At 60.0% G+C, this 22,858-nt stretch overlaps 3 protein-coding genes across 3 annotated transcripts; 1 reads left to right on the forward strand and 2 right to left on the reverse strand.

Moving 5' to 3' along the window:
- Positions 1-663: 663 nt before the first annotated feature.
- APLNR (apelin receptor) lies at positions 664-1,785 on the forward strand. Its single transcript, XM_058026876.1, has one exon. It carries the CDS (start codon positions 664-666, stop codon positions 1,783-1,785), a length of 1,122 nt encoding a protein of 373 aa, XP_057882859.1.
- Positions 1,786-6,442: 4,657 nt separating this feature from the next.
- On the reverse strand, positions 6,443-9,104 carry LRRC55 (leucine rich repeat containing 55). Its single transcript, XM_058027108.1, has 2 exons — positions 8,495-9,104; positions 6,443-8,409 (listed from the first exon to the last, which is right to left on the reverse strand). Exons 1-2 carry the CDS (start codon positions 9,102-9,104, stop codon positions 8,174-8,176), a joined length of 846 nt encoding a protein of 281 aa, XP_057883091.1. The 3' UTR covers positions 6,443-8,173.
- Positions 9,105-12,201: 3,097 nt separating this feature from the next.
- LOC131085210 (inner centromere protein-like) lies at positions 12,202-22,448 on the reverse strand. The gene is made up of 19 exons (XM_058027100.1): positions 22,153-22,448; positions 21,932-22,045; positions 20,223-20,905; positions 19,194-19,245; positions 18,653-18,686; positions 18,330-18,429; positions 17,728-17,815; positions 17,106-17,241; positions 16,943-17,035; positions 16,822-16,833; positions 16,263-16,372; positions 16,027-16,138; positions 15,284-15,394; positions 14,953-15,056; positions 14,693-14,771; positions 13,759-13,866; positions 13,464-13,550; positions 12,735-12,891; positions 12,202-12,401 (listed from the first exon to the last, which is right to left on the reverse strand). The coding sequence occupies exons 1-19, from the start codon at positions 22,281-22,283 to the stop codon at positions 12,202-12,204; spliced, it is 2,511 nt and encodes an 836-aa protein (XP_057883083.1). The 5' UTR covers positions 22,284-22,448.
- Positions 22,449-22,858: the final 410 nt, after the last annotated feature.

Here is a 22,858-nt window from a genome sequence, read left to right on the forward strand (position 1 = left end):
GGCGCTGGGGGACCCCGCGGAGCCACCGCTGTGTGCAAAGCTGGCAGCAAAACGGGGAATCCCGAGTGCCAAACGCAAAATGCCAAACGCAAAATGCCAAACGCAAAATGCCAAATGCAAAATGCCAAATGCACACCCTCCCCCCCACCCCGCAGTGCCACTCCCTCCAGTGTGACACCAACCCCCAGCGCGACCCCCCCGCCGCCAAGTGCCCGATGTGACACCGCCCGTGCGAAACGCAGCCCCGATGTGTGACACCCCGGCGCCGCATGCGGCACCCCGAGGTGAAACCCCAAATGCTGCCCCCCGCAGCCCCCCCGTTCCTGAGCTCCCCAGAACCGGATCCCAGCCCCACCGCCGCCGTGGTGGGCGCCCGAACCCGCGGGCGCGGCGAGGCCGGGGTTATCGCGGGGGTCGGCGCGTTGACACGCGGGTGAGAGCTCGGTAAAACCGCCCGGGCAGGAGGCAGATGGAGGTGGGGGGAGCTGTGAAGTTTCCCACGGGGGCTCCCCCCGGCCCTGCCTCCTGCCCTGTCCCGCCCGTCCCCTCCAGGAGGAGGGCGGGGAGGAGGAGGAAGGGGAGGTAACGCGGTAGGACTCGCGCCGGGGCCGCAGGAGCGGCTGAGCCCGGGATGAGCTGAGCGGAGCGGAGCCCAGCGCCGGGATGGAGGAGACGACGGGCGCCTACAGCTACGGCTTCGACAACGATACGGAGTACTCGTGCGAGTACGAGGAGTGGGGCCCCTCGCTGGCCCTGCTACCCACCATCTACCTGCTGGTCTTCCTGCTGGGCACCACCGGCAACGGGCTCGTCCTCTGGACCGTCTTCAAGGGCGGCCGCGACCGCCGGCGCTCGGCCGACACCTTCATCGCCAACCTGGCCGTGGCCGACCTCACCTTCGTGGTCACGCTGCCGCTGTGGGCCGCCTACGCCTGGCTGGGCTACCACTGGCCCTTCGGCACGGCCGCCTGCAAGGTCAGCAGCTACCTGGTGTTCGTCAACATGTACGCCAGCGTCTTCTGCCTCACCGGCCTCAGCTTCGACCGCTACCTGGCCATCGTGCGGCCGCTGGCCACGGCCAAGCTGCGCTCGCGGGTCAGCGGGCTGGTGGCCACGGTGGCGCTGTGGCTGCTGGCCGCGCTGCTGGCGCTGCCCGCGCTGGTGCTGCGGCGGGCGGCCGCGCTCGACGGGGACACCAAGATCACCTGCTACATGGACTACGGGGACCTGGCGGCGCAGGGCACCGAGGGCGCCTGGGAGGTGGGGCTGGGGCTCTCCTCCACCGCCCTGGGCTTCGTGGCCCCCTTCGCTGTGATGCTGACCTGCTACTTCTTCATCGCCCGCACCGTGGCCACTCACTTCCGCCGGGAGCGGGCCGAGGGGCCCCGCAAGCGCAAGCGGCTGCTCACCATCATCACGGTGCTGGTGGCCGCCTTCGGGGGCTGCTGGCTGCCCTTCCACCTGGTCAAAACCCTCTACGTGCTGATGGACCTGGAGGTGCTGCCTTGGTCCTGCGCCCTCCACACCTTCCTCAACAACCTGCATCCCTACTGCACGGGCATCGCCTACATCAACAGCTGCCTCAACCCCTTCCTCTACGCCTTCTTCGACCCCCGGTTCCGCCACGCCTGCGCCGCCCTGCTCTGCTGCCGGACCCCCGGCCCCGGCCCCGAGCGCTCCGCCAGCTACTCCTCGGGGCACAGCCACCCCCCCGGCGGCAAGGGCGGCCCCGGCCCGGGCGGCAAGCTGGATCCCGCCACCCAGGAGACGCTCTTCCGCTCCTGAGCCCGTCCCCGACCGCCCCCGGCGCCCCCCGAGCTGGTCTCCTCGGGGGGAACACCCCCCTCGGCCTCGCCCCAAAGCCTGGCTTGCTTTGGGGATGCCCCGCTGGAAAGCCCTGCTCGCGGGAAGGGGAAACTGAGGCACAGCCGGGGAGGAGCCCCTGGGGGGCTCAGGCGGGGGCGGCTCCCCCGGCACCCCCAAGGCTTTGTGTTTTGTGACAAATAAATGAATTTTTGGTTAAAAAAGGAGCAGGGTGTGCGCAGTTCCCTCGGGGGGCTGGGGGATGTGGTGGAAGGGAGGATGGAGGGGTGGGGGTGTGGAGGATGGAGGGTGTCCGTGAGCGAGGGCGCAGTGTGTGTGTGCACTATGGGGCATCTCTGCCTGGGACGGATTCTCCTGGTCTGTTCCTCAGCAACACTTTGGGAAACGCAGGAAAACCTCCATCCCAGCCCTTCGGGGCATTGCCGCACCGGGGTGGGGGTGTTGGACCCCGTGGGGTGGGCACCTGCCTGCCACAGCCCCCCAGCCGTGATTGTGTCAGGCGGCAGCACTGAAATCCCAAATCCCATTTTGGGGCTTTTTTCTTTATCTGAAGCTGGGACGAGCCCCGGGTGACTCACCGGGTGTGCAAACAGGAGCTGGTGGTGTGAAACACCCAAACCTGAGGGATGGGGACATGGGAGCCCCCGGGTGCAGATGGGGACACGGGACCCTCGGGGTATGAAGAGGGACACAGGACCCTCTGGGCATTGATGGGTGGTTTGGGCACCGGGCAGGACCCTGGCTCACCCCAACCAGGATTTGGATGAGCCAGCAAATGGCTCCTGTCCCATTTCCCCCCTCCCAGCCCCCGCCGTTTCCTGAGGCTCTGCTCGAAATAAATCTTCCCCGTATTTGCTATTTACATCCTTCATTTATCGGTGATGAACTATGCTATCTCCTCAGCCTTTGTTCTCTCTTGGAAAGGATGCGGGATTATTACTGGGTTCCTTGGGATGCTTCCCGTCGGGGGAGCTGCCTCCGCCTTCCTGCCGGCCCCCGCCGTGTTTGGGGGCCACCGCCCGGGGTCTCCCCGTGTGGGGACAGTCCTTTGTCCAGAGACAGGGAACAGAGGGGGTGGCCATGGGGCTGGGAACTGCACAACCCCCCAGCTGGAGGGGTGGGAGCCTCCTTGAGGGTTTTGGGGAGTTTCCAGATGGATCTGGTTTGGTCTAAGGATTGGGGGGGCTTGAGGAGTGGGAATGTTGCATCCAGGGACACGTCCCAAAGTGTGTTTACATTCCAGTGCCATCCAGGCTCCCTCAGCCTGGAGAGACCCCTGGATATCTCTCATCCATCTGTCAATCCAGCTGTACATCCATCAGTCCAACAGTCCCTCCTCCATCCATCCATCCATCCATCCATCCATCCATCCATCCATCCATCCATCCATCCATCCATCCGTGGGTTAATGGTTTTGGGGTTACAGGGGCGTTGCTGGGTTGATGGTTGGATCTGATCATAAAGGTCTTCCAACCTTGATGATCCTACGATTATTCCCTTCTCTCCCTCCCTTTGCCCATGCCTCCATCCCACCCTCCTCCTCTCCCTCCATCCCTCCACGACCCCCAAACCCCCCAGCCCTGTGGGGGTTTCGGCTTTGCTGCCTCCCCCCGTCCGGCTCAGCCGCCGGGCACGGAAATGGCCGCAGGCGCCCGGCCAGCGGAGACGGAGCTGCCGACTTTCTATCCGCGTCTTGGAGATTTCCCTTTCCCTTCCAGGAGGGAAATGTTTGGTTGAGGAGTCCCTGGGGAGAAATGCAGGGACACTCCAGAAAATAACAAGGCCGGAGCTGGGGGTGAGGGGCAGCAGGGCCGGACCACCCGTCGGAAGAAGATAAGGAAGGTGTTGCCTTCCTGAGAGCGCCTGGGGAAGATGAGGAGGGAAGATAGAGGGGGACAGCAGGCACGGGGGGATGGGGAGCATCCTTGGAAAGGATGGCTGGGGAGTGTGGGGGGGTGTGATCCTCAGGGAGCCCTCAAACCCCGCAGCGCCATGCCTTGGGGACGCTGCAGGGCTGGGGGGCACGGCCAGGGTTCCCCCAAACCGTGGTTGTGGGAATGTGACACCGGGGAAACAGAGATTATTCTGCACACGGAGTAAAAGTGGGGTCCGGGGAGGATGGATGCACCAGGAATCGGGACAAGGATAGGGACAGGTCCCCCCCAATCACCGCAGCTCTCCCCCCACTGCGTTTTTCCAAGCTGCCAAACGGGATGTTCAGACCCCCGACCTCCCCCCGCCTCGCATCCCGCCCGGGGGTGCCGAAATAATCTGGTGGTGCTAAGGATGTCCCCGGGCGTCCCCTTTGAAGTGCCCTCCGTGTTTACAGCCCGGCTCGGGCTCCTTCACACCTCCCGCCCCACAGCAAACGGAGGGGGGGCCCGCGTGGGTGGGGGGGCTGCAGCTCCCGTTTGTGCCGGGAAAACTCGGATTTGCCAAAGCCGCGGGAAAGCTTCGGCACCGCACCCTGAAACTTTTGTCGCTTTTGTGGGGTGGGAGCGGTGGCTGCCGGGGGGGCATTTCAGGAGGGTCCAACCCCTCTCCCCCCGCAATATGAGGGGACCCCCGAAGGTCTGGTGGGCCCCGTGTGACCCTGCAGGATTGAGGAAGGGACAGAGAGAGGAAAAGGGGCAGAAAATATGGGGGACCAGTTTTGGTGGGTGGGGGAGGTTTGGGATGGGAGGTGGGATTGTATTATGCGGATGGATGGATGGATGGATGGATGGATGGATGGATGGATGGATGGGAGGAAGGGAAGGATGGGTGCATGGAAAGAGGGATGGCAGGGCAATGCCAGGATTGGGGGGTGCCACTGACGGCCGCTGTCCCCACGGCTCCCCCGACGCGGCCGGACGTGGCACAGCTGCTGCCCGACCTCTGCGCTCCGGCCGGGCCCGCGTCCCCCCGAGGGGCTCCCGGGGAGGGGGGAACGCGGAGGTGACCCGGCGGCCACAGCTGGGCCCCGCCGGGGCCGGGAGATGCTGCCGGAGGAATAACAGGAAGCGCTGGAGGGAAGAGCGCGGCTGATGCCTTCTGCAGGCTGCGGGACGCTGCTGTGCCCGCTGCACGCAGCCGGGTGTCTGCCACACACACGGTCCTGTCACACACACAGTGTCCCCACACACGGCCCTGTCACACACACAGTGTCCCCACACACGGCCCTGTCACACACACACAGTGTCCCCACACACACACACGGCCCTGTCACTCACACAGTGTCCCCACACACGGCACTGTCACACACACAGTGTCCCCACACACGGCCCTGTCACACACACAGCGTCCCCACACACGGCACTGTCACACACACAGTGTCCCCACACACGGCCCTGTCACACACACACAGTGTCCCCACACATGGCCCTGTCACACACACACAGTGTCCCCACACACACACACGGCCCTGTCACACACACACAGTGTCCCCACACATGGCCCTGTCACACACACACACAGTGTCCCCACACACACACACACGGCCCTGTCACACACACACAGTGTCCCCACACATGGCCCTGTCACACACACACAGTGTCCCCACACACACACACGGCCCTGTCACACACACACAGTGTCCCCACACATGGCCCTGTCACACACACACAGTGTCCCCACACACACACATGGCCCTATCACACACACACAGTGTCCCCACACACACACGGCCCTATCACACACACACAGTGTCCCCACACACACACACGGCCCTGTCACACACACACAGTGTCCCCACACACGGCCCTGTCACACACACACAGTGTCCCCACACATGGCCCTGTCACACACACACAGTGTCCCCACACACACACACGGCCCTGTCACACACACACAGTGTCCCCACACACGGCCCTATCACACACACACAGTGTCCCCACACACACATGGCCCTGTCACACACACACAGTGTCCCCACACACACACACGGCCCTGTCACACACACACAGTGTCCCCACACATGGCCCTGTCACACACACACACAGTGTCCCCACACACACACACACGGCCCTGTCACACACACACAGTGTCCCCACACATGGCCCTGTCACACACACACACAGTGTCCCCACACATGGCCCTGTCACACACACACACAGTGTCCCCACACACACATGGCCCTGTCACACACACACACAGTGTCCCCACACACACACACGGCCCTGTCACACACACACAGTGTCCCCACACATGGCCCTGTCACACACACACAGTGTCCCCACACACACACACGGCCCTGTCACACACACACAGTGTCCCCACACATGGCCCTGTCACACACACACAGTGTCCCCACACACACACATGGCCCTATCACACACACACAGTGTCCCCACACACACACGGCCCTATCACACACACACAGTGTCCCCACACACACACACGGCCCTGTCACACACACACAGTGTCCCCACACATGGCCCTGTCACACACACACAGTGTCCCCACACATGTCCCTGTCACACACACACACAGTGTCCCCACACACACATGGCCCTGTCACACACACACACAGTGTCCCCACACATGTCCCTGTCACACACACACACAGTGTCCCCACACATGGCCCTGTCACACACGCGTGTCCCCCCACCACACGCGTGCCCCGGCCCCGGCTGCGCTGACACTCTTTATTGTCAAGGTTTGGCGCTGAAAAAGTGCCCCGTGGTACAAAACCCGCGGTTACAAAACGTACAAAGAGCGGGGTCGGGGGAGAAGAGAGAAAAAGAAAAGGAAAATAAAGGAAAAAAGGGAAAGAAAAAGGGAAATAAAGGGAAAAAGGGAAAGAAAAAGGGAAATAAAGGAAAAAAAAGAAAGGAGAAAAGAAAAGAAAAGAAAAGAAAAGAAAAGAAAAGAAAAGAAAAGAAAAGAAAAGAAAAGAAAAGAAAAGAAAAGAAAAGAAAAGAAAAGAAAAGAAAAGAAAAGAAAAGAAAAGAGAAATAGTAGACAAGGGGAGGAAAGGAAAGGAAAGGAAAGGAAAGGAAAGGAAAGGAAAGGAAAGGAAAGGAAAGGAAAGGAAAGGAAAGGAAAGGAAAGGAAAGGAAAGGAAAGGAAAGGAAAGGAAAGGAAAGGAAATCAAAAGAGAAGGAGAAACAAAAGAGAAGGAGAAACAAAAGAGAAGGAAAATAAAACATAAATATAAATACAAAAAGAAGAGGATGAGGTGAGGCAGGGGAAGGAGCTGGTGGGATGCAGGTGGATGCTCCATGCCCATGTGGCTGATCCTGGGGTGCAGGAGTTGTGGGGGTGCAGGGGGTGTGGAGCAGGGAGGTTCTTGGACTCACTGAAAGGAAAATAATAAAACCCCAGACAAAACAGAGAAGGCAGAGGCCAAGTTCCCTTTCCTGGGGGCAGTGCTGAGGCTGGGGTGCAGCAGGAGCCCTTTTGGGGTGGGCTGGAGTTAAACCAAACCCCCCTCCCCATGCACTCAGCCTCCATGGGGGACAGGGGAAGGGACAAAGCAGCCCTCAGGTGACCCCAGCCCCGCTCCCCACTGATGTGCTCCCACAGTGACAGGGTGACACAGACACCAGGGACAGGTGACACAGGCACTGGGGACATGGCTGTCCCGGCTGGACAGAGGGTCGTTTGCTTTCTGCTTTTTGCTTTTTTTTTCTTGTTTTGCCCTTTTTTAGAGCTCCTTCCGCCTCCCAAACCTCCCCCAGGCGGGCAGTACTGGTGCCCGGGTTGGCCCCAAAGAGGAGGCGGATGTCATCTCTGGGAGATGCAGTCCCTGGAAGGTGCCATCCTTGGGAGATCCCATCCCCTGGAGATGTCAGAGCCATCCCACTGCCAGGCTTGGTGGTCCCGGTGCTGTTCCAGCACATCCTGATGTTACCAGCAAGGTGCAGGCACGCCCTGGAACGGTGGTGACAAGCTGGGTGTCAGCAACGCTTCCTGGCCCCCTGGATTTTTGGGGAGGCTGGAGAGTATGTGCAGGATTTGGGGGGCTCCAGTGGTGCTGCTTTGGGGCTGAAAGCAGGGATTTCCTCGCTGCCCCCAGGAGAGTGGCCGTGGTTCCCAAGACACACACACTTTGTCCTCTGTTTCTCCCAGGCAGAGGTGAGGGGGTTCCCAGGGGATTCCCAAATCGCTGCCTCGACCAGTCCTGGGCAGTGGGAACAGCACAGGAGGGGGTCCAAGCTCACGGTGATGGGGGTGCAAAAACTCCCCACTTTGTGGCAGAAGGGAGCGGGGCTGTCCCCTGGTGTCCCCGGCGCCTCGAGGGCCACCCCGGCATGGGGGGCGGCAGGAGGGGATGCGGACAAGGCACAGTCTGGTGTCCCCGCGGGGGCGGCCGGGCCGGGGGGTGGCCGGGGCGGGGGTCAATCGGCGGCGGTGGCAGCGGCGGTCCCTAAACGTCCTCGTCCTCGCTGGCCTTGCTCCAGCGGTGGCAGCAGTTGGCCGTGATGCCCAGCAGGAAGTTGGTGGCCACCGAGGCGATGGAGACGACGAAGCCGACAAAGGCGATGAAGAGATAGTCGTCGAGGGTCAGCGTCAGGTGGCAGGCCTGGAAGCTCTCCTCCGTCAGCGACAGCAGCGGGGCCCCCGCCACCTCGGGGGGAGCCCAGCACTCGGCCTGCTGCGAATCTGCGGGATGGAAGGACGGGGATGGCGTCAGCCCGGCGGCCGGCCCCCGTGTGGGACGGGGCACGGGGGTCCCGGCGGCACGTACCCGAGGAGCAGCGCTGGATGCGGCCCCGCAGCCACTTGAGGAGCGGCTCCATGGCGCAGCCGCAGAGCCAGGGGTTGCCCCCCAGGCGCAGCCCCACGAGGCCGGGCAGCCCCTCCAGGGCGTCGAGGCTGAGGGCGGCCAGGCCGCCGTAGCTGAGGTCCAGCTCCCGCAGCTGGGCCAGGCCGCGGAAGGCCTGCGGGTGGACGCGGCGCAGCCCCGGGTTGTGGCTGAGGTCGAGGCGCAGCAGCGCGCTGGCCTCGCGGAACATGTCGGCGGGCACCAGGCTGAAGTTGTTGTAGCTCAGGTCCAGGTGCGCCAGGCGCCGGGCGCCGCGGAACAGCCCGGCCGGCAGCGCCGCCAGAGAGTTGTTGCGCAGGTCGAGGGCGCGCAGCTGCCCGTAGCAGCCCAGGTAGCCCGGCGGGATGCTGGCGATGCGGTTGTGGGCCAGGCTCAGGTTGCCGGTGTCCAGCGGCAGCTCGGGGGGCACGGAGAAGAGCCGCTGCCCGCTGCAGTCCACGGCCTGCCCGCGGCAGCTGCACAGCACCGGGCAGCCCGCGCCCGCCGCCGCCACCGCCGCCGCCGCCGCCAGCAGCCAGGGGCCCAGCAGCATGGCCTCGTGGCCGCGGCCCTCACGGGGCACCGCCGGGGGCCATCCCGCCCGCCCGCTCACGCCGAGGGCTGCCGGCGGCCGGCCGCGGGGCCGGGCTGGCGGCGGTCACGGCGACGTTCCCGGCATCCCGGCGGCATCCGGGGGGCAAGGCCAACCCCTCCGGAGGCACCGGCGGGGCCGGCGTCGGGCCGTCACCAGCCGCCTGCGAGGAAGAGCAGAGGGGGAGCCGTGCCGGCCGCACGCCCCGCCGGGGGAGCGCCACTGCTGCAGCCCGGCGTGGCCTCCGGGGCACCCACAGCCTCCCCGTGCCCCCCAGGCCAGGGTCGCTCCTCCAAGCATCCCCCCGGGATTCCAGGCAGAAAAGGCCCTCCCAAACCTGCTGACCTTGTCCAGCCCATCTTGGCTGGTGGTGGGCAGAGCAGAGGTGCTGCTCCACGGCCCCCCGGCAGCCCCCCGCCACCACGAGCTGAGCCCGGTGCCAGGGACACCCTCCCCGCCTCTCTCCCGAGGGAAGATCCCCATTCCCAGCACCCACCGGGGTCCCCCCAGGCCTGCCCTCGCCCCCCGCCACCTGACCGTGTCTGCTCCATCCTCCCTCGCCCGCAGCCCCAGCTCCATCCTCTCCCACATGCCCACAGCGCCCCGAGCCCTCCGATGAGGCCGGGCTGCCCCGGGGTACTCACTGGCCAGCGAGGGAGCAGGGCCTGGCTCCCTGCGGTGATGTGGGGGTCCGGAGGGGCGATGTGGGGGGCTCCAGATGGGGATGGCGGGGTTCCCGGTGGCCGGCCACACCCCGGAGGCCGCCAAGTCGGGAGCTGGGCTTCGGCAGCGGCGGCCAAGGCTGCTGCGAGCCCGGCGATGGGAGCAGGTCTTTCCCCACCTCCTTCCTCCCCTCCTCCTCCTCGTCCTCCCTTGTCTCTCTCTTTCTCTGTCTCTTTTTTTTTTTTTTCCTCTTTTTTTCCTTAGGGCCAGATACTGACGTGTCGGTGTCTCTTAGCAACTGCCTCCACATCTCTGAGCAACAGGAGAGCGGGATGCGGAGCCGCCGAGCCGGGGAGACAGCGGCGGGCGGAGGTGCCCCCGCCTCAGGGACCCCCTGCCCAGGCCGGGGGACCCGCACCCGCACGGCCCCGGCACCCGGCAGGGATGGAGCAGGCAGAGGGCTCCATCCTGCTCCCCTGCCCCGATCCCCAGCCATCCCACTCTCTCCCAGCCCCGGGAAGCATCCTCGTGGGATGGGGTGAATCAGGGGTTCCCAGGCACTGAAAACAGAAACAGATGACGTGGCGGCAGAGGGGAGAAACGAGGCAGCCGGGATCCAAGGGGAGCTCTAGGATCCGAAGGGACTGCTGGGATTCAAGGGGCACTGTCACCCTTCCATGCTCCTGCTGTGCTCACAGCCCTGGAAAATGCCTCAGGTTGACGTGGATTATTTTGCTTCACGCAAGCTGAAACATTCCCTTCTCCGTTTGGAGGGACACAGTGGGGTCAGCCACCTGCCCCCTCCCACCTGAGCAGGGCCCTTTGGGATCACAGGGATGCTCACAGTTTGCTCCTGGAATGGTGCAATACCATGGCTCCAGCATTTCTAGGAAGGAGGCACTTCCACATCCAGCCCGCCCACATTTAGGGGATCCCTGCTCGATTCTCTCCTGCTGATTTCATGGAGCTGCTCCTTTTTCCAGCTGGCACTGGAGCCCGATGCCGGTGCTGGGGGGCCTTTCGCTCCCCGCATCCCATGGGATGGATCCTCCCTGGTGCGGAGCTGGCAGACAGACGGCACTGCCGCCTCTCCTGGGGTGGCATTAACCAGCGCTGCTCTCAGCTCCCTGCAAACTCCTGGGAGCTCCTGGAGCGTGAGGCCGGGCTCCCAGCGGGCTCCAGGAGCCGAGCAGAGCCAGCAGCAGCACAGACACCTCATTAGCGCTCAGCCCGGAGCCTGGCAGCACAGCCCTGCCAGCAGCTGTTGGCACCGAGGGTTTTTTCCACTCCCCCACTGTTCCAGGCTCCACTGACACCAAAGAAACTGGGAAATGGTCCTGACTGATGCTGGACTGCAGCAGAGCTCGTGTCCTCCTCACCCAAGCCCCTGTGGAGGTGGCCATGGGGACAGCATCCCTGAGAAAGTTGGGGGACAGATGCTGCCCTCTGGGGTGGGAAGGAGCCTGGCTGTCCTCTCCAGCTTACCCATGAACTCCGTGCCTGATCCCATCCAAAATGCATTCCCGGGACAAAAGGGCCCTTGGGTGAGCACTGGCTCTGGAACCAAGCCCTCCAAGCACTTTCAGCCTCTTTCTGTGGAAGGAGTGACAGGACAGCTCCAGGGATTCTGGCTCCATAAATCCACCTTACAGCCAGAGCCTTTTCTGTTTCAATCCATCCTTGCTCCTGTCAATCCATGTGCACTCAGGCTTGGGAAAGGAAGAAAGGAGTGGGATGGGTGCAGCTCTGCTGCTCAGCATGCCACACTGACAGATCACTGGGGAACCATCTCCCCTTCCTCACCCTTCCCAAATCAACCCAGCTTCTGCTCAAGAGAGGCTGTCCCACTGATCCTGCCACAACAGGATCCAGAGCTGAGCCTGGGCTTCCTTTTCCCATTAGAAAAAAAAGGGTGAGGAGGCATTAGCCACTGCTTGAATTGCCCAGGGAGGTTTTTTCCAACAGCAGGAGGAAGATTCTGGCTCAGACTAAGATGAGTGCACAGACATTGTTGAAGAAAAGGAATTGCAGATAATTAAGATAGTATAGATAAAGATATAAATACAGTAAACACATAAAAAAGGGTTACAAAAACATTATCCCCTCAATGATTTAAAAACCTGATCTTCCTTAAAGCAATTTCCAAGCTTCCTTGAGCAAGAGAATATCCTAAGTGAATAGGAAATGAGGCAGACTAGGAAATGGCTCTGGTTGCAGATTAGCAACTGTGATTCCTGCAAGGCAAAAGCAACAGGCACCAAGGTACGGGGAAGGAGACACACCCAGTGACTGCGGGACTTGAATAAACAACTTTATTTCTGTACAAAAGAAGAATACAAAGTTAAAATTGTCAACACAGGGCAAGTAGAACACAGAGCCTAGAAACCACCTCGGTTCAGCTCTGGAAGGAGCAGGAGGGGCCGCAGGAGGGGCCGGGCGGGGAGTGCCACACGGCCGAGCTGGTGCGCTTGAAGTAGCGGGGCTTGTTCTTGTAGAAGATGTCCTCCAGCTTGGGGCTGGGGATGGTCCCGAACAGCGCCTCCAGGTCCACCGGGTGGTAGTACTGGTGCACGATGGCCTGCTGGAGCTGCGCCCCTGCGGGAACAACGGGAACAGCACACACTGCAGGCCCACGGCACCGGCACTCCCCTTCCCCTCCGAGAGCCACCGGCCGGGCAGCAGCGGTGGGACACGTCCCACTGCCACCACACCCCGCTGCTCCTCAGGAGCTGTGCCCCTTTCAGAGGGCTCTGGTGTCACCTCAGCCCATGGGAGCTCGCGGGAAGCGGCGCTGATGCCCTCAGCACACAGCGCTGGGAGCTGCCAGAGGGGCACACACTCCTGGACTGCGCGCTGGGATGGCTCCAAGCAAGGCTGGAAAGCTCCAGGGCAGGAGGGAAAGGAAGCCAGCCCAGAGCTGGCACCTACCATCGGCCCAGGCAGGGATGGGCTTCCGAGGGTTGCTCTCATCATCTGTGGAGTCGTCGCTGTTCAGATCCAGCCCATAGCTGTTCTCGTTGGCCGGGGGCGATGCTGGTTCCTGAGCAGCCTCCAGGGACCCGAGGCAGGACGTGGAGAGGGATTTCTGAAACCACACAGAGAGCAGTGATGAGCAAGGGGAGCAGCACTTCCATGGCTGGGATGGCCACCAGAGCCCCAAAGTGCTCAAATCCTGAACCAATACAAAACCATCACTGGGCTCCGTGCCTTGACACCTGCTCTTAACACTCCCTCCCCTCCCGTTTTCTGTGGAAAAACCTGGTAAAGGCACACTGTGCATGTCCCAGCACTCAACTCTGCACCTAAACCCTTCGGTTTTCCCTCGCTGGAGCTCTGGCACAGCCAGGACGGAGCCCAGAGCAGATTCCCGGCAGAGGCAGCGCTGCATGCCAGCTCCGAGCAGCCTCTCCTGCCGCTCTGCCCATGGAAGAAGGCTCCGTCCGCATCTGCGGCTGGCACAAGCCCGGCTGCCCAGCGCCGCTCCCCTCGGGACGTCGCCTCAGGCCCTGCTGCCCTCCCGTGGCCGCTTCCAGCATCTTTTCCGCCTCCAGCCCCTTGTTTTTCCAGCTGCTCCTCCGTGCCATGGCTGTACCGCGGGGGACAAGCAGCCACAGCAGGCAAGGGCCGCCCGAGGGTGGTGCCGAGGCCAGGGCTCACCTTGACGGCTTTGTTGGGCCACGTCCCAGGGGCTGCTGGTGGAATGGGTTTTTTCTCCTCTCTCGGCTGCTGCTGACCGTCAGCCTCCTGTAAGACACGGGAATGAAGTCATTCCTCACTCACACAGAACAGGCTCTGACACAGAGCTGTGTTCTCGGCAGCAGCTCTGGCAACACCCAGCCCTCAGTGCCTCTGTGGCTTCTCCTGCAGAAATAACCCCAAATCCAAGACTACCAGATAAAGCCAAACCTGTCTCTGCTCAGGTCCAGCCTGGCTCTTTGGAGCCCACACTCACCCTCTCTGCTTGGAGCCAGACGTTAAGAGCTGAGAAAAAGGATTCTGGTGGCTCATATCTTTTCTCCAGCCCAGGCCAGAGAGGCAGCTTTTTGGAACTTTCTTTCCCCTAATAAAGAAGAAAAAATTAACTGCTGAAGTTTCTTTTTGACTCAAACCATTTCTCTGAGTTTCCCCTCCTGTGCTGCTCAGCCATTTTCTCCTGCCTGGAAAAGCTTTGCCAGACTCATTCTGGACCTACTGCTGGCAGCACAGGAAGGATTCAGACCTTAAATTAAATTTATACAGCACAAAAGAGTCCAAGTGCCTGGGGCTGAGGGAAGGAGTGCAGCAGGAGCCCACACAGGAGGAAGAATTGATCCTGAAGAGGAAGAACCATTTGGGGCATTGATTTTTCACTAATGAAGCAATGAATTTAAGAGTAGAGAGTGAAAGCAAATGTTAATGTGATATTTCAAGACCAACAACCCTGACTTGAAGCCCCAGTGTTCTTTGTGTGAGTGCAAATGAAGTGACACAGAGCCATGTGGCACCCGAGGTTTGGGGGTCACATCCTTTGGGCACAATGAGGAAATGTGGCAGTAAAACATTAATAAATCTCTAGTTTCCACTAGAGATTTCCTAAAATCTCTAATGGTGAGCCTTCTCATCATTGGTTTCAGGATCAGTGAATGCTCTTTGAGGTGTTCTTCCAAGTGCCATTTCATGACTGTCCCCATACCATGACAGGGCTGAGGGCCCACTTGTGAGCCAAGGAAGCCCCAGCCCTTGGCTTGTTCCTGCACAGCACCTCTGTACAATAACCATCATTAGTTTTATTGCATTTGATCATCTAAACAACATCCCAGCAACACAGCACTTGGAAAACACCTGATGCTGAGCCCAGCCTGTGTGCTGTGTGTAGAGAAGCTGCCCCCAGAACACTCCAATCCCACCTTGGTGGCCTTGCCAGCCAATGCTGCTGGCTCCTGCTCTGCTTGGGGGGGCTTCTCCTTCCCTCGCTGCTTGGGATACCTGGGGGGAAACAAAAGGATTTCGAGAGGGAAGCATGCCTAGCTGTCCTTCACCCTCTCACAGCCTCCTGCTCCCCAACCTCCAGGCAGCCCCAGAGCCCAGGTGCAACCTCACATTTACACCCACTGCTTCCTCACAGCTGTGGCCAATTCCCTTCTCCAGGACAGGCACCAGCTCACACCTCTCCTTTGCTTGTCCCAGCTGTTTCTGCTCCAGAAGGTTCTTCAGTTCCAAAACTGTTTTCCCTCTTTCCTTCTGCAGTGATTCTTGCTGCTCATTTTCATCCTGAAGAAACAAGAGGAAAACCCTGCAAGGCTCCAGCAGTTGGAATGCTTCTCCCTTGTGCCCCAACCCAGCATCAGCTGCCTCGACAGAAATCTGGCAGCCCAGACCCCAAAATCCCTGCAGAAGCAGGCAGTGACCTGTCTCTATCCCACCAGCCACACCAATACAGCAGGTTCCTGCTGTCCCTGTCCTTTCCCACATGCAGGAGGGTCCTGAGTTGCTCTTACCCCTCTCAGGGATTTCTGCTTCCGTGCCTCTGCTTCCCCGTGTTTCTTGGACCCCTTCCTCTTGCTCCGCTCCTCTGCCACCTTCTCTTCCCTCACCTGTGAGGTGTGCAACTGAGAAAGCCACATCTGTCAACTCCACTGCTCCAAGGACACACTTCACAGCCTTGGAGGGAGAGCTGGAGCTTGGGATATCCCAGATCCTAAGCAGACTGAGGACCCAGCAGTGGGGGCACATTTGTCCACTCAGGGTTTGGGAAGGGCTGAAAGGAACATGACTCCTCGTTTTCAAAAGCTGATCTTTCCAAAGGTCCCTTCAGTCCAGCCAAAAAGAGCAGCCAAGCTTCACCTAGTCCTTGCTCAGGCTCTGGGCCCGCAGGCACAGCTCCCTCAGCCCTTCACAGCCATTACACAGCAGCAGCACTGCCACCAGGCCAGCCTGCCCCCCTAAAAAGGGCCAGGTCAGGCTCTGAAACCCAAACCTCACCCAAATGCACCCCCTACTGAGTCACACACTCCAAGCACGTGGGCCAGGTGAGGCTGTCACCTGTGGGCTGTGCTGCATTCCCTGAACTCAGAGCAGCATGAACAGGGCCTGTCCCAACAGGAATGTGCAGAGGGAAGGAGAACAAAAGGCTCCCTTTGTCAGAAGGAATCCTGGCATGCATGGAGCTTGTCAGGGCCCTGCTCACACCTCCTGGTCTCACAGCTCTCAGAGAGGCCCAAAGCCCACTCAGCCTTCTCACCTTCTCATCACACTGCAGGATCTTCTGCTCCACCCGCTTTTTCTTCTTCTCTTCCATCTGTTCTGCACGCTCTCGCGCCTGCAGGGCCTTCCTCAGGCGCTCTTCCCTCTTCCTGGGCAGCGTGGGCAAGAGGGGCCATCAGCCCTGCCTGCTCCCAAAGTGCTCATTCCAAGGGGGAACACAGGACAAGTCTGTGCTGACCAAGGAAAGAGCAGGGAGAAAGGAGCCCAACTCACTGCTTCATTTCTGCCTGACGCTGTCTCTTCTCCTCCTCCACTTTCTTCTTCCTCTGTTCTTCAGCCTCCTGCTTCTTCCGGAGGTTCTCCAGTCTCTGCCTCTCCTTCTCCTGAAGGGAGAAGAGCTCAGACTGTACCAGGTGCTGGGGGCTGTGTCTCCCCTCAGGCAGCCTGGTACACACAGGCACTGTTGGAGTCATTCACCTGGACGCCGGGATGGGGAGACAACGCATATTTGGCAACAGGGATTATCCAATGCAAGCAGAGGCACAGAAGGAACAACTGCAGTCCTTCAGCTGCAGAGATCTTTAGAAAAGAACAGCACACCCCTGTGTGTTGCATACCACTTGTCCCAGGAGCCAGGAAAATGGTGGAGAGGCAGCACAGTGCAGCCTGGCTCAGAGGCCAGAAGCTCCCAGCAGTGCCCAGTCCCAGCAGAACACACCTGCACAGAGATCCTGTCACCTCACCACTGGTGTGGCCAGAGGGCTGCTGGACATCAGCGTGAGGGAAGAGCGTGGTCAGTGTGTCAGCCCCATGGATGAGGTGTCATACTTACAACAAAGTCTCCCTGCAGAGAAAGGGCATAAAAAACACAGTTAAAAGTCTGGAATTAACACAGAACTCCCCTTCCCAGCACACACAGCCCATTCTCCTCCCACCCCTCAGACGTGACGCACCTTCAGGTGGGACCGGGTGGGAGTGTTGCGCTTGATTAAGTCCTTGATGCCACCCCCTTGTCCCTGCAGGAAGTTCTTCAGTGGCCTGACAGCCTGAGGGGAGAGAGGGAGGGAGCTCAGGGCCTGCCTGGCACAGGAGGCACAGGGCTGTGGCACCACTCACCTTGCTGGATGGAGATGGGGATGCTGGAGCCTGGTTTGCCAAGGTCTTGTGCTTCTCATCCAAAGGGGAAAGGACCCGGCCCCCCGTCTGCTGCCCGTGCCACAGGACACCCAGGGCTTGCTTGCAGCCTTTCATCCTGGTGGCATCAGCAGGAGGGACATGAAGTGGCTGTCATACCCTCCAGAGGGATTGACTGGCTATTACATCTTTCTCCCAAAACCTCCCCAGCAACACACAGTGAGGAGGCACATCGGGTATTCCAGGAGTCAGGTCAGGTATTCCAGACACTCACACAGACAAAAACAACCAGGTCAGTCACTTGCACCCTTGGAGCCCTTGAAGTCGCCTCCCAGCTCTGAGCTAACTGTGCTAGGGCACCTCTGCTGCTTTGTGCAGGACCTTGGGTGCTCCTCCCCACATCAGACCCAAACAAGGCTCCAAAAGCCATAAGGGACTTCAAGACACAGGATCTGGCCAAAGGAGATTTCAAAGCTACTGGAATTTGAAGAAGGAAGGCAGGGAAAGAAGCCCCCCACCCCTTTCTAGCACAAATTACTTAAAATGCTAAACCTGAGTCCTTCCAGACCCCAGGCTCATCCCTGCTCCTTGTAGTGTCTCCTACCACATGCGGGAGGAACTCTCCAGGGGCTTGGCACAGTGGGGCTGTTCCTGGCTCTTCTGGGGTTCACTCCTGGGATTTACATGGCTTCCTGTGGAGAAACCTGCAGTCAGTGCCACGTGTGAGGCATCCAGCTCCCTCCAGGGACTGGTTCCTCCATTCCAGCTGCTTATCACATCCTGCAGCTCACAGGGAACACCCCCCCCCCCCCCAACTCCTCCTTCTTGCTCAGAGGCACAGAAAATAATCAGGACCTCTAAATGTTCACATAATGCAACCCCAGAGGAAAAGGACATGACACTCTGTGGAAGACTCCAGCTCCAGGAGCTCCTTCCCAAATGTCCCCACTCACTCACTGCACAGACTGAAGCTGGACAGGGCAGTGTTTGTCTCACAGCTTGGACACATTTACATGTCCTTGCCTACCTAAGTGATGTCTCACCTCTGCAGGAGGTCCAAACTTTACCTGGAAAACTTCCTTGACTGGTCAGAAGTGGCTCAGTTTCAACACAAATCCCTTATTTGCCAGGAATGTTCCCACTGACCCTGAGGTCTGTGTGTTCCCAGGGTTTCATGCAAGGAAAGCAAGACCACCTGGAAGTTACCTGCAGCATTCCCTGCCTGCTGCTCCAGAGGGGACAGGTGCTGTGCAGGAGGGCTGGCAGCTCGGGGACTTGTGCTTGGAACAAGGACATCTCCAGGAGCCTGCAGGGAAAGAGGACAAGCATTCCCTTGGCACAGCTGCTCCAAAGAACAGGGCTAGCAGGGACCTGCTGCCCTGGAAAAGCCAGCTGCTAGCTCAGGTAGGGGCTGTGATGGCTCATTTTGGGACATGGGCCACATCCCCACATCCAGTGACAACCTCAGCAAAGGTGCTGACTCAGCAAGAAGGCATCCACACAGTCTGAGGCTGTTCCTTGGAACTCACCTTCTCCCTCGGGGAATTTGGCTCCAGCTCAGGCCTGTGAAGGAAAAGCTATTTTAATAATTGAAATTCTCTCTGAAGGCAAGTTATAGGTGATGGAAGCAGTGTATGGGACTCCAAGGAAGGTGCACGTTCCTAAGCACATCCAGAGGCTGTTCCAGCCAGGCACATCAAGGCTGGGCTGTAAATCCCTCTGAGGGACTGTCCCACTGTGCTGCTGAACACCCCATAACCACCTTGGGCCCCAGGAGCAGGAAAGGAGGGGACTCTGACAACCTTGCCCAGAGCAGACCTGACTGGCCCCCAGCATTGCAGGGCTAGTGGCAGCCAGGAATTCCAGGAACCCCAGGACACACCACCAGCCACCCCAGTGAAGGACTTCACCTCACTGTGCCTGAACAGCACAACCTGAAACCTCACCCAGCCCCAGGTGACAACAACACCTGAGCAGTCCCTGACAAAGTCTGTGACAGAAAAGCCACCCAGAGTGTCCCCACAGGGAATGCCGGGATCCCTGCCCACCTGCCTCACACAGTATCCTCACCTTGTGCTGCTGGTCACATCCTCTTCCACAAAAGCCTCCAAGGAGCTCTGACCTGCACAGGAAAGCACAAGTGGAGCTGAGATTTCACTCCCAGGCTCCCAACAGCCACAGGGTGCACATGGAAGAGCTCAGGCTTCCTCCCAGGAACATGGATTGCTCTGCTTTCCCCACCAGCACCACACCTCCCTCAAGTGCCACTGAATCTGGAGTGGGCTGGGGAGGCAGAGCAGCACCGAGACAGCAGCTCTGCAGCCTGCTCCAGCTGCCTGTGTCACAGCCAGCATTCCCAGGCCATTGGCTGCAGCTCCTACCTCCCTGCAGGCTCTGGTGCAGGGATCCAGGGGGTTTGGGCTCATTCCAGGCTCATTCCACCCCCCCATCACACCCCTTCGCTCCAAGTGCTATAACAAATGCCTGGATACAGCGTGACTCAAGGCTGACAAAGCTGAATTTCCGAGGCCTCCATGCTCCACCACAGCCTGTTTGCCTGCAGCAGGAATGGTTCTGGAAAGCCCAAAGAGCCAAACCCTGTCAGGAGCAGCAGGAATAGCTGATACAAGGGATTTGGAGCTACTGGGAATAGCCTGGGCTCTGTGACCCCTGCTCCTCTGGTGACACAGCTAGTTTGAGTCTGTGCTATCCATGCCCAAAAAGCATTTGAGCTCCTTTGCCCACTGCAGCCTAACTTCAGGGCTGCACTTTCAGCCTTATTGATTTTTTGGAGAGCTGGCAGATACCATAAATTAAAGCCCTTCCCCAGGGAATGCAGCAGTCTCTCCCAATCCAAAGGCACACGTGGCTGGAACCAGCCTGGCCACGCTCTCCCTTCCACAATTGTGCTTTTTGCCCATTCCCAACCTGTGTACCCCAACTCCCCCTGCCCCCCAGCCTCCCCCTGCTGCAGCAACACCCTGGCTTGAAGCTGCACCCCAGGATCCCACAAAGACAGGAAGCTTGTGGGGAGCTGGAGGCAGGGATGAGCCGCTCCACACCGCTCCATTCCCACATGGAAGCGGTGCAGGGACTCACAGCTCACTCTGCTGGAGGCCGAGGAGGATTCTCGAGCCGCTGCCTTCCTGGCCCTGCTGACAGCTCTCCGGATGATGTTCTCCCTCCTGCTGGCCAGGGAGCACTTTTCTGCCAGAGAAGCCCTGTGGCTCTTGCGGGGGGCGCCCAGCCCGCTCCGGCGGCGCGTCCTGGATTTCTGTGCTGCGCTTTTACTGGGGGAGTCCTGGAAGAGCAGTGCCTCGAGGCCCTGAGGAGATCCATCTCCTTGGAGTGCAGCAGGATCACCATTCTGGGCAGCCTTGGGAGTGGAGGTGCTGGCTCTCCTGGGGCCCTGCTCCCCATCCCTTCCTGGCTGTTCAGCCGCAATCCCAGGGACACCAGGGATGTCCTGGAACTCTGCTGCTGCATCCACCTCAGGTAGCTGCTCCCCCAGAACTGCTGGAGGGGCTGCATCACCCCCAGCAGCAGCATGGGGACACTCCTGGCCATCCAGATCTGCCATGGGAACACGGGATTCCTCAGGCTGCTTCCTGGGCAGAGCTGGGAGCTGGGGTGTGATGCCAGCCTGAGATCCCGGAGCACAGCCGGGCACGGACACGTCCTGCCCCTCACAGCCAGGGCTCTGGGGCTGCTCCTGGCTCTGGCACTGCTGGGAGTTCAGGCTGGAAGACTGCAGCTTGACACCACTCCTCCTTCTGGATAACCTTAAGGGAAAAGAATTTTGAAGGAAACTATGAAGGAGTCATCCACTGCCAAGCAAGTTTTTGAGGGAAAAGCAGATGGGGTAAAAGTGAAGATGCTGCTGCTTCTCCACTCCACCGTTCCCCCTCACAGCCCATCCTATCCCTGGGGAGAGGCACATGGACACAGCCCAGATGGGAGCTCACACACAAGGGCTGTGCCACACAGTCAGCCAGGTGTGGAGAAGTGGAAGCAGGAAAGGTGCATCCAGCCCTACACCAAGAGCTGGCTTTAAACCCTGCCCTGGGAGCAACACATGCCAGAGGACAGCCCCTACAGAAGGACACACAGTATGTCACCCTCCTACTGACAACAGCAGCTCTTGCCAAACCAAGTTTAAAGGAGAGAAAGCACCAGCAGGAGTTAGCTGGGCTGCCCCCCTGGAGAAGGCATGACCTGAGCACCCAGAGCAGGGCCTGGAGCTCTCCCTGCTCCGATCTGCAGTGCTGCTTTTCCTGCTCTCCCTGCACACACACAAACCTCCCACGCTCCCGCTATTCCTGCTGCTCTCCCCACCCTCCATGTCTGCTTCCTGACAGTCTCCCACCTCTAACTCTTCCTCCTGTGGGCTTCTCACCACAGTCAGCACGATTTTAGTGCCCTAAAACACCAATGGATCAGGTTTGGGCAGCTTTAAAAGTGGCGTGGGCTCTAAGCAAATCACTTGGAACTTCCACTTCAGTCCCTCCATAAACCGTTGGAGTCTCCCTGCCTGCCAACTGAGACATGGTGCTGGCAACACATCCCTTGCCCAAGTTTTCCAGGCACTGATGCAGAGGCTTAGGGAGTGAACACCAGGAGCAGCAACCTGAGCCCAAAAGACGAACCCAGTGAGACAAAACACAAATATAAACAGACAAGAAAATAGAGTGTTTATTATTCTTCGACTATGACCAGAAAAAAAAAATAGTGAAGGAAAGTGGCCGCAGGCACTGTTTTGTTTCATCCAAACACCACGAGGCGGAGCCGGAGCAAGCTGACCCACCTACCTCCTCCTGCTCAGCTCCTTGTTTTCGTCCCTTATCCAGGAGGACTGCCTTTTCCTGAGCCTCCTCCTCTGCGACGGCGTTTTGGGCAAGAGCATGGGCTCATCCCTGAAGCTGCTGTGGGGCAGACGAGGCAGAGCACAGATTGCTTCCCTCACTGCCCACATTAAACCCCTCACACCCACCTGGTGTGGCACAGCGGGGTCCCTCAGGGCGGCCCTTACCTCTTGAGCATCCTCATGCCCTGCTCCTCCACCTCCCGCAGCCAGGCCAGGCGCTTGTGCTGGGCGCCGGAGAGGAAGCGGGACAGCCTCTGCCCGCACACTTGCAGCAGCTGCTGGGGACCCTCCGCCATTACCTCGCCTGGAACACAGACAGAGAGGACAAGGCTGATGAAGGGGAAGAAGGGGGGCAGCCACGACACCCCTCAACGTGGGAAAGAGAGACAAGAGAGACGCAGGCACCGGGGGAGTATGAACACAGACCCGGGTTTATGTATTGGGGGGAACCCCTCCCAAGCTCCCCAGACCCTCCAGAGCACTCGCTCGGCGCCCGACCAGAGCTGCCCCTCCCGCCGCCGCTGCCTCGTCCGCCCTTCGCACCCTCACAGCGTGGCCCAGCCCTTCGCACCCCGCGGTTATACCCGACGTCCGCCAATCACAGAGCACACATCTCAATCGCCGGAGTTTTATTGGTTGACTTGCCCGTCCGTCACTCTCAACTATTAAAAGGAGCAGCCTGTGGCCCCGCCTCCTCAAGCCCCGCCTCCTGAGCCGAGTCCTCCAGGAGCATAGAGACGGGCTAGCAGAGCGGCACCCAGTGCGAACTCTTTCCCTGGCAGCCAATGGGAAGGAGGGGCCGTGGGGGGCGGCGGGCGGTGATTGGCCGTGGCGGGGGGGCGGGGCCGTGTTTGAACGGCGTGCCGCGCGC

This window comes from Melospiza georgiana, chromosome 6 (genome assembly GCF_028018845.1).
Source record: "Melospiza georgiana isolate bMelGeo1 chromosome 6, bMelGeo1.pri, whole genome shotgun sequence".
Lineage (NCBI taxonomy): Eukaryota > Metazoa > Chordata > Aves > Passeriformes > Passerellidae > Melospiza > Melospiza georgiana.

Excerpts from the sequence above, each read along its gene's own strand:
- APLNR (XM_058026876.1), top strand. The coding sequence starts at position 664 with ATGGAGGAGACGACGGGCGCCTACAGCTACGGCTTCGACAACGATACG.
- LRRC55 (XM_058027108.1), bottom strand. The coding sequence starts at position 9,104 with ATGCTGCTGGGCCCCTGGCTGCTGGCGGCGGCGGCGGCGGTGGCGGCG. Across the intron at positions 8,410-8,494 it reads CATCCAGCGCTGCTCCTCGG|ATTCGCAGCAGGCCGAGTGC; the intron begins GTACGTGCCGCC and ends TCCATCCCGCAG.
- LOC131085210 (XM_058027100.1), bottom strand. The coding sequence starts at position 22,283 with ATGGCGGAGGGTCCCCAGCAGCTGCTGCAAGTGTGCGGGCAGAGGCTG. Across the intron at positions 22,046-22,152 it reads GGCATGAGGATGCTCAAGAG|CAGCTTCAGGGATGAGCCCA; the intron begins GTAAGGGCCGCC and ends TCTGCCCCACAG. Across the intron at positions 18,430-18,652 it reads CAAATTCCCCGAGGGAGAAG|GCTCCTGGAGATGTCCTTGT; the intron begins GTGAGTTCCAAG and ends CTTTCCCTGCAG.